Below are 10,645 nucleotides of genomic sequence, written 5' to 3' on the forward strand. Positions count from 1 at the left end.
TCATACATCAGTACTTTCAGACCTTTAACCATGGCTGCAAAGCTCCTCCTCTTGGTGCTGCTAGCTGCACTCACTCACCCTCTCAATGCCGAGAAGGGCGTGATCCATATAGAGAAGAAATTCTGGAAACACTTCCCAAGTTGCAGCCATGGAACAAGGGGTGGTGGTTTCGGGTTTGGCAGCAGTCCTGGCGACAATGGTGGCAGAGCGGGGCTGCGCAGCCGCTATGGTGGTAGACCGGGCGTTGGACACCAAGGGGATGGTGAAGGAGATAGCAGTCGTGGAGCAGCTGGTGTCCACAGTGTAGGCATTGGAGCTAGTCTGCCTTGAGATTGCCCATATGATGACAACTTTCCAACCTGCCTGTGATACCAAGCTAATCTTAAATCGGGTACTGTGGTGCTTAGACATTTCTATGTGGTCAACTGAAGAACTTGAAATAAGCTACCTATCTCAACATATGTCCAAGAATTTGAAACTAGAGAGAAATATATTTTCATAAATTATCCTGCAATTATATTCAAGCATATAAACTGTCTTACACAGAGGTTTATTAGGTATGTATACATGAAAAATTTTCCTTTTTGGGCTTTAAAGCACAATAAGTACAATTCTGTAGGGAAACAGAGAACAGGGAAATTCAGGAAATTGTATTCCCCGTGTTCAAGCACCGGGCTGCCACCACGAGACGAGACTCTTACCATCTTGGCCACTGTGGACTCACCACCTGCATAGGCAACTAAAGATTAATGGGGAGCTACTTGAGGAATAGAATAAAATCATAAATCCGAAGCTTAAATGATATAGCCACGAACATCGTACTTAAAAGAGTAGATAATCATTAACGGTGAATATGATTTGTTAGACAAATCACAGAACAAATTAAAAAGAAAAGATCACATGTCAGGATGTGCCACTAATCATACTCTAGTTAGGACTCTAACGGAGCATAATAACTAACATATTAACTAGGAAATAAACAAAAGAAAGAAATAAGTAATGTCAATTCCTATATTTACACCTATAGCGATATTTCCCAGAACATTTTCTTTTATGCCCTCCATCACTGCTATTCACGGGTATATTTTTCTTGTGTACTCCGGAGCAGTGATAATTTTATAACATTACATTCAATACTTGCCTACAAAAGAGTTTAGTCATCAAACATACATCAATAAATTATCAATTATGGAGAATGGACCATCTCCTAGGAATGATGCCTGATGTGCACCTAAATTCCTACTTCCTGGTGTTCCAACTCCAGAACAAAAGTTTAAATGAGCAGAGATAATTAACCTTTATTCATCATATAATCTTCTCCCCTTTATAATAAAGTGAAGAATTAGAAGGCTGACCTCTAATGTGCTAAATACTAATCTCATTCGGCTGGAAACAACTGATGGCTCCTCTGCATGGCCCATTGTTGCCATTTGCTCTAGTTGAAGAGTCTTCACTGGAAGCCTTGAGAAAACATATAAATCATAAAATTACCACTTCAACATTCTCACAAATGATCTTTACACCTAGGAGTGAAATCATATTTCCAATGATCTCAATCCAAGATCGAACAGTGAAGCAAATGAGCCAAAGTGATAATTGATTACAGTACACAAGGAACTAATACTGTATTTGCCAAAGGACAAATCTAAGTAATTTATATTGAGAAGATATAGCAAATAATGGTTCATAAAAAGGATATGAAAACAGTGCGAAGTGGAATACAGGATAATGGAACATAATGACAACTACTCACCATGCCATCCCTCTCACGAAGTATGCATTAGCTATGATGGCACAAAAGCCTTTCCATTGTAGCATTATTTCATCCGAGACTGGAGGTGTTGATGACCAACGGACTATGGTTGGCTGTGGTGTACATAGGATGGTGATAAATATAATGCTTAGCCACAGAATGCACTCATCAATCTGCATCATGTAATGCACGGTTTTTTAGATTGTTCATCCATCCAGAAGATTTAATCATCTAGAATTATGAATTTTACTCACCCCATCAATTATTGGAGAGCAAAGAAGAGACAGCAAATCAAAATGTCAAACAAAAATAATTCATCTGATCAGAAAATAGAGATGACTAGAGCAGTTATAAATACCTTCTGTGCACAGAGAAGGGAAAAAAAGTTTCAAACAGGAACAATTCTATCTGGCTAATTCTCAACCGTTAGAAGAATAATGTTCCAGAGTTATATACAATAATTATTTTGGCAAGCTGAACTATATATGAATATTACATGGTCCGCATGGTTTTGTTATGTGAAAAGAAGACCAATATAGGCCCTGTGGGAAGAGTGGATGGAATGGAACAAGTCTTCAGCAAAAGAGATAGAGGAAGACCAAAAAGAAAACTTGATAAGAGACTCTTGAGTATGATATGAATTATAAAGGCCCTACAGAAAATGTGATTATTTGATAAAAAAGACTTACTCCAAAATAGAGACTATAGATAAAAAAAAGATTAGCCAGCTAAAATTTACGTGGCTGATCCCACCTAGTAGAATTAAGGTTTAAAAGCCAAACTCTTAGATATTTGAATCTAGGAGCTTGGCTTTTAAATGAGGTTATCTTTCTTAATGTTAATGGAGTATCTAAGAGCGACTAGCAATTTAGAATGACTGATAAGTAAATAACAGGGTTCGAACATGGATTTTTGGGAAGCATCAGATGTTCTTAGTTAGCAGAAGAGACAGGCCCACATTAGGAGAGAGAGCTTTGAGATTAGGAGAGGTAAGGACCAAGGAAGTGAAGTAGTCATCATGACACACTCCTACATCGGTAGTCTATTGCGGAGGTCTTGGATGTATTGCTTGGTCCCACTAACCCAAGAGTTAGTTTTAGCTAGAACTTTTGGGTGAGGAGACATGGTGTTACAAGTGGTATCAAAGTCTCATGATTGTTACCAAATGGGTAGGGGACAGGAACATATTTGAGATTGGCTTGGGTCAAATTCAGATATGAGATTTTTGGCCTAGCAAGAATGCCAAGAATTAACTTTACTAGATCCCATGAACCCAAAAGTTAACTTTAGCTAACACTTTTGAGTGAGAACCTGTGGTGTTACAAGTGGTATCAAAGTAAACTCGAGACCACCATCAAGTAGGCATGGGAAAAGCGTTTTAAGACTGGTTTGGGTTAGATTGAGATATGGATTTCAGTCTTGGCTAGGACATCATGAACTAAAGGAGAGGAGTTTATTACAACCTAATCCCATACCAGTAGTCCTCTGGGGAATCTTGGATAATATTACATGGTTCCATGAACTTTTGGATGATGGGCCATGGGCCATGGGCCATGGTGTTAAGCTATTGAACCTGGATTAATAGGGCATCTTATCAGTCTAATGAGAGATAGTATAACTGCAGGACCATTGTTGTAATTTGTGGCATAAATGAGCAACAAATTGGGTACTTAAATGTTCAGAAAGTGTTAAGAATCAATGCTTGTTTAGTTGCATACACAAAACCATTAGCTCAGGTTCAGACTATTCAGGAAAATAAAACTAAAATGAAGTAATAATGGATTGTACCAGGAAAACCATAAGAAAAGGATCAGTAGACCTGTTATGACTGTTATTAATTGATCCAGAACATCAGAATTGTGGTTTCACATAAAATGCTCTTGGTGTTGGCTCAAGTTCATCCAAATAGGAGCAACCTACCTCATTAGAGAAAATCTTGGATTTTAGACTGGTGCTTCCCCTGTAATTTTGCATAGCTTCAATTTCCAAACCTGATTCCTTCATAGCAGCAAGTTCTTTCCTTAGCCCTTCATCAGTGCACCCCAATGCATATGCATTTACCCCAGCACTGATGAATTCCTATTGTTTACAATTGAAGCATGTTACTAGACAGAAACAACAATGTGACCTCAGTGATTGATCAGACAAATTACTGAATATACTTTTAAGTTGTCACCTCCTCCTCGTTCCACAAAATTCCTATACCGCCTAAATAAACTGATTGCTATGTTCCTTGACGAACGGTACTCATCGTCTGATGATGTAGACTCACGCAATCGACACTGCAAACAATTGTAAAAATACATAACAAACAGTAAACAAGAATGAAGGGTAATATTCACTGTACAGGTTACAAACTTACCAGCCATCTCTTGGAAGCTGTTTGATGAAACAGGCGATGGATCTTAAGTCCATTACAGCATTTTGAAGAGAAAGAGGAACTCTGCAGCACTTTATTACCAGGACATCTTCCATGAATTGGATGATTGGTGCTAATTAAGGGAGTGTCACATGTAACTTTGTATTGACTACAATCCTGCAGCTTTCTAGAGTCCAAATATGTTTGCCACTTGATGCCACCAGAAGTGTGAATCATCAACATGGTTGAACCATGATAAGTTTACCTTCAAAATTATGATAGCACAATAACTTAAGGTAAAAAAACTGAGTACATAGGTCTGGAAGGCAATCCTGATGCTCCCCTTATGGGCAGGTGGTTGAAAAAGCCTTAAGCCATTAGAAAATTACATAAGAATTCATAGTTTTAATCGTTCTTTAATCAAGCATAGAAAGACGTCGCCATTCAAGCAGCCATCAAAGCAAGATCACCTACTTTCAAGGAATTAGTTCTAGAGGTGTATGTGCTCATGCAGAGTAACAGACAACAACCTTTCTTTCAAATCCCCCAAAAAACTAGGAAGCATGGTGACCACCTCTTTAAGGCTCAAGGGACCAGTGTAAAAGTCAAGGAAAAAGTCATCTTCTAACGTTGCAAGGCCGGATTTTTTGCTTTAATCTACCACAATAGGTTGACAAAGGGGTAGATTGTTAAAACACAATAATGATAAAGGCAAACATTAATCATAACATTTCCAAAAACGTAAACTTTCATAAGAGTTTTCTAATTAATCACACTATGTATCCATAATGTTGCGCTGATGTGATGCGAGTTGTAGATATGCATTAAGTTGTGGATATGTTGCGGGTAGGAGGAAGTATCCTTTCTGGAGTTAGCCTATCTCCAAAACCTTACATATGTTTTCTAGCTTGTGGGTATCATTTTTTCACTTTGCAATTAAGAACCTCGTTTTGTTTTTCCCTTTTACACATTAACCATAATCTTTTCTTCCAAACTGAAATAATAGATTTTACTTCTCTGCAAAAATTACAAGACACATAAACTTATGATCTTTCCTAAGTTTCTAAAATTCACTTTCTAGCTGCCCAGTCCTAATTTACAATTTGATAGCTGTGATCACAGACACATATTAAACATTTCTATTACAAGAAATCACATTCTTGCAGGCTCAACATGGACAACACAAATGATCAAGTCCTAAGTTTTTAAATTCTGGAGTTCAATTTGGCAGATCTGAACGATAAATCAACAGGATTCGCATTTATCGCAACAAAAAGAAAAAAAAGAATCGCACCATACATATACATATTTATACATGTGCTGGTTCGAACAGTAACAATCACACAAACAGAATTACTCACCTGATTAAAATATAGCTGAATTCATCCGAACTTGCGATAGAAGAATTCAACAGAGCTCGATGGGGCGAGAGCCACGAGGAGAAGGAAAACTCGGAACAAGAACTAAGGAGACGAAAATCAAGAAGCTGATTAACACTGACACATATGGCTATTTATATATGTTCTAAGAATCTACTGCGGATTTATAAGGGGCCACGAGTTCGATGAATGGCTACTGAGCTTCTTCGTAAGAATCTCCCAAGATTTTCAAAAACTTCTGGCCATTAACCATTTTGGAGTTTTGTCTCGGAGACAGAACCGGCGTCCTTATCCTAATTATATGGTTTATACTAACCGGCCGGCTTAAAGGGCTCGAGAATCCAAATCAAGTCGAACCCGGAGACGGCTCGTGTCGGAGTTATAAATAATTGTGCCAAACATATATATATTTTTAATCTTGTACTTGAACTTACTTGCCCTCTAAATCTATATTTTTAAATTAATTTAATTTTTACATAATAATTTATTTTTTTTACCATTTTAATTATATCCATATACTTATATTTTTAAAGTTAATTTAATTTTTATATTTTGATGTATAGAAAAATAAAATAAGATGATCTAATTAAATTTTTTTTATACGTCAAAATTAGAAGGATTAAATTAATTCAAAATATAAGTGCAAGAGTATGATTGAAATAATAAAAAGTTCAAATTGTTACATAATTTTTACGGGTATTTTTCGGACTACTCCTTACGGGCTGGACTCGACCCTGACAGGTCAGCCCAATCGCCTAAGTCCCAGCAGCCTGGCCCAATCGCCTAAGGCCCAGTGGACCTCAAGTCGATCGAGTTCGTTGGAGCAAACTCACACATTGCTAAAACTTGAGCTCAAATCGTGGGACGAAATAGGCCTTAAATGAGTTCCCAACGATATTTCTAGCAAGTTTTGAGCAATGTTTCCAATTCGCTAATCTATCCAAGTGCGCTCCTAGCTCACCGACTGAATTATTCAGCTTGCATGACAAGGAGACCAAAGAATAGCCAAAAAGCAGTGATGAAACGGGTGTTATTCTGAACAGGTCGTTCAGGCCCAAGCTGGCTACATCTTCTTAGCCCATGTCAATCCGATCTTGGTCTTATACTAGCCTACAAGCAGCATCATTGTGGTTGTCTCTGGGCATCTGTACGCCCACCTTAAATCTCATCCTCATTTATGGCGGATCCCATCTTCATTAATGACGGATCCCATTTTCATTAATGAAGATCTCGTCGGCATCAGGCCGTCTCTGTCGGCGTTGGATATTCAGTCCCATCACCTGTAGATGCACGATACATGTGCACAGAGGGACATCTCCTCCTCTTATATCAGTAAGCTTTTTCCAGAGCTAAAATAAGTTTTTTTTTTTGCCAACTTACTAAGATTGCGTTATTTTTGCTTTTCAATTTTCAGTTTTAAGTTTTGAATTCATTTTCAGTTTTCTATTTTGGTAGTCTGTTTTTAGAACATTAAAAATGCATTTTTTTTATTATTTTGAAAAATTATTTCTCAAAACAGAAAATTAGAAAATACGTTCTTTTTGAAATTTTGAAAATAATTTTATAATAATATTTTATTCAATAAATTTGATTATTCAATAATTTATAAATATTTAATATTAATATATTATTAAAAAATATATACATTTTAAAGTTAATGAATTTTGTAATATTTTTTTCTATTACAATAATAAATATATGAATAAATAAATATGTTTTGAGTTTAGAATTTGTTTTGGATGAAAACACTCAAAATAATTTTTTGTTGTTTTGAATTTTCTTTATAATTTTTTTTTATTTTTAAAAATAACAAAGAGAACGCATTTTCATTATTTTAAAAAATTGAAAATTAAAAATGACTTAAAACAGTAATGAGAATGCAACTTAATACATTGCATTTTTCCTACTTCCTTACTCACTTGAACGCTAGAGTACTTTCAAGAGACCAGCCAGTCGGAGGAACGCAGATCGAATCATACAAAACTCCTTGGCATATTTTCTTTTTTCTTTCTTTCCTTGTTCATCCTATCAGTGCGGACCAACAAATCACGGTCGACCAATTCTAAATGTCGACAATAATTAAAAAAAAAATAAAGTAGAAAAGTTACGTTGAGTCGAAAATATAAATAAACGTGTAATTAAAATAAGAAAAAGTTTAAGTGATTATATAAAAATATAGAAATAAAAATATGAATTTAGTCTAAATAATTGTTTCTAGAATAAAAAAATTCAAAATATTTAAAAACATGTTTACTATTTTTTATTTAAAAATAATTTTAGAGTTATTATTTTTATATTTATTTCGAAGAAAAAACACACAAATGATAGATAGTTAGTTACAAACTATGAAGATGATGACCTAGTAGCTGGCAAGGAAACCTTTCTCACTTTATTCGTTGAAGGGATGGATTTTTAAACACAAAACCTGTTTGTAGGAAAAAGACCTTGATTACAATACTGAGCGCGAAACCACCAATGTGTAAGTTGTGGGATTAAGGTAATAACCTATTTATTTATTTGACAGTAATTATATGAATGAATCTACGATTTTAATAAGACATTAATTTCTCACTTTATTCGATGTTAATTAATTTCCAAATCGATCAAACTGAATTCACAGACAAACCTCAGTTTAGAACAGATCTGTTGTGGGAACTAATTAAGTTCAAGGTTTTGTGGCGATTGAGAAAATTTTGGCGTACGTGTCGCATCCGCGTTAAATGCAATGCAGGTGAATAAGTCATGGTCTGTGTACGTAACGCCCTTCACCCACGAGCAAATTAACCACTTCCTGAATCCTGCTCATAATATATGACCCATCTGAACCTTCGATTATATACATATATATATATATACTGCACTTAATGTTCACATTAACTTTTTGACCATGCCCGCATGGTTTCCGTTGCAGTGGTAGTTGGTCTCAATCTCTCTTTGGCAGTACTGCGTCCGAGACGAAGGGTTGAGTTGGCCAAGGCTTTTACTTGTTTTATTGTGTTGAAAGTCAATGAAAGACGGTTTCCGATTGAAGACCGGCCATGGTCTAAGCTTTGAGCCTAGACGAAATTAATTAATATATTCAACCCGTTGAACAGTACAATTGTTTCCTACTTGTCAACTCCACTCTCCTTACCCTTAATTTATATATATGTATATGTCTGTGTGTGTATTAATTCCATGCGAATCATATATACTCAGGGGATACCCAGAAAATTTAAGATCAGAATCTCTGCCACAAGAAGAGATATGGCCAGCCTTGGAGCATCGGGTGTGCTATGTTGTTCATCGATTCCCTCATCATCTCCGTCTTGCCGGAGAGAAATCATCAGAGCTATCATCGACATGCCGAAGCTTCGGAATGGTAGAGCCTCTCTTCCCAAGCTCACAAACAGTCCTAGTTTGGTGGAGGAATTGGATTTCAGAAGAAGTGGTTACACAAATACGACCACTACTCATATTGAGAAAGTACTCTCTAATCTTCGCATCAATCGTCGAGCTTATGACACTAATGAAGTTTCAGATCCATTGGTGATGGAGAAGCTTTACGCGATCATGGGGGCTGTTGAAGATAGGGTGGAGATGCATAAGAACATGGGAGGGCAAAGAAACAACTGGAACAGTCTACTTTTGACATCCATTAACACGATCACTCTCACGGCTGCAACAATGGCTGGGATTGCAGGTACAGTAGTGGGTACAGGCGGTGCTCCTCTTTCAGCGCTCAAGCTCTCTTCCACCTTGTTGTATTTGGCAGCTACTGGGATGTTGATAATCATGAACAGGATTCAGCCGTCTCAACTTGTTGAAGAGCAACGAAACGCTGCAAGGTTGTTCAAGCAGCTTCATGCAGAAATCCGCACAATGGTGTCTCTTGGCAACCCATTAACCATGGATGATGTGAACCAGGCCATGGACAAAGTTCTGGCGCTTGACAGGGCCTTCCCTCTTCCTTTACTAGGCGCGATGCTTAAAAAGTTCCCGGCAACCATGGAACCTGCTGTGTGGTGGCCTCAGCCACGTGTAAAACAAGCTAAAAGGCTTCATTATAAGAGAAACAATATAATCAATGGTTGGAATGCGAAGTTGGAAGAGGAAATGGGAGAGATAGTTCGGGTTTTGAAGAAGAAGGACAAGGCAGATTACTTGAGACTGGGTGAAAAGGCCTTGAAATTGAACAAGGCGTTAGCCATTTCTGGCCCTTTACTAACTGGCCTTGCAGCTATTGGCTCGGCCTTGGTGGGATCCCCTAGCCATGGTCCATGGACTGTGGTGCTTGGGGTGGCGGCTGGTGCTTTGTCAAGCATCGTGAACGCAGTGCAGCATGGTGGGCAAGTGGGAATGGTGTTCGAGATGTATAGAGGCAACGCCGGTTTCTTCAGGCTCATGGAAGAGTCTATACAGTCAAATTTGAAGGAAGAAGTGGAGAGAAGAGAGAACGGAGAACTGTTTGAAATGAAGGTGGCTTTGCAGCTGGGAAGAAGCTTATCTGAGCTAAAAGATCTTGCAACTTCTTCTTCAATAAAAGGGGAGGCCATAGATGAGTTTGCAAGCAAGCTTTTTTAACCTTAGTTTTTCCAATTCCTTAGTTGGCATAATACACGTGACCCTAACTTTAGTTAGTTCTCCACATGAATTGCTAATGTTTCCTTTTGTAAATTCATTGTACGTAAACCACTGGTGGGTTAGTAAATATCTTATGGAAATTCAATCAATAATTTTTGCTTTCTACATTAAGACATTTGAATGTGAAAACTAAACATATCTATAGTATGTGTGAAGATTGGTTGTAACACGCCGACATGGGCAGCTCAGTTGGTCACGAAGGGGGTACAAAGTGCCTTCCATGGTGAATCTTGAATCAAGATCGATGATCGAGTCTCGCAAGCGGCAGTGTGGAGTACCTTTCTCCAAAGTGAGGGAGGCTCCTTGTGCGCGATGAGCCCGGGATCTAGTCACTGCATCCGACTAGGTCACCATGATTAACCTCCCCATATCTTATCGGGCCGGGTGTGAGGGGCGCCTAGGGTGAGCTATTTCACCTTTTGGACCAAGATTGGTTGCAACACAAAGTTTTCACAATTTGATAAAATAGTACATTGAAATTGTAAATACTATTTAGACACTTAAATTTAATATATATAGCGACACTCCTCA

At 37.6% G+C, this 10,645-nt stretch overlaps 2 protein-coding genes across 2 annotated transcripts; one reads left to right on the forward strand and one right to left on the reverse strand.

Moving 5' to 3' along the window:
• Positions 1-489: 489 nt before the first annotated feature.
• LOC127808914 (uncharacterized) lies at positions 490-5,730 on the reverse strand. Its single transcript, XM_052347626.1, has 7 exons — positions 5,474-5,730; positions 4,116-4,377; positions 3,916-4,035; positions 3,674-3,832; positions 1,754-1,926; positions 1,356-1,461; positions 490-727 (listed from the first exon to the last, which is right to left on the reverse strand). Exons 2-7 carry the CDS (start codon positions 4,353-4,355, stop codon positions 698-700), a joined length of 828 nt encoding a protein of 275 aa, XP_052203586.1. The 5' UTR covers positions 4,356-4,377; positions 5,474-5,730; the 3' UTR covers positions 490-697.
• A 2,980-nt stretch (positions 5,731-8,710) lies between these two features.
• Positions 8,711-10,114, forward strand: LOC127808891 (probable F-box protein At4g22030). Its single transcript, XM_052347594.1, has one exon. The coding sequence runs from the start codon at positions 8,738-8,740 to the stop codon at positions 10,052-10,054; it is 1,317 nt and encodes a 438-aa protein (XP_052203554.1). The 5' UTR covers positions 8,711-8,737; the 3' UTR covers positions 10,055-10,114.
• Positions 10,115-10,645: the final 531 nt, after the last annotated feature.

The sequence above is a fragment of the Diospyros lotus genome, chromosome 8 (genome assembly GCF_014633365.1).
Source record: "Diospyros lotus cultivar Yz01 chromosome 8, ASM1463336v1, whole genome shotgun sequence".
Classification (NCBI taxonomy): Eukaryota; Viridiplantae; Streptophyta; class Magnoliopsida; order Ericales; family Ebenaceae; genus Diospyros; species Diospyros lotus.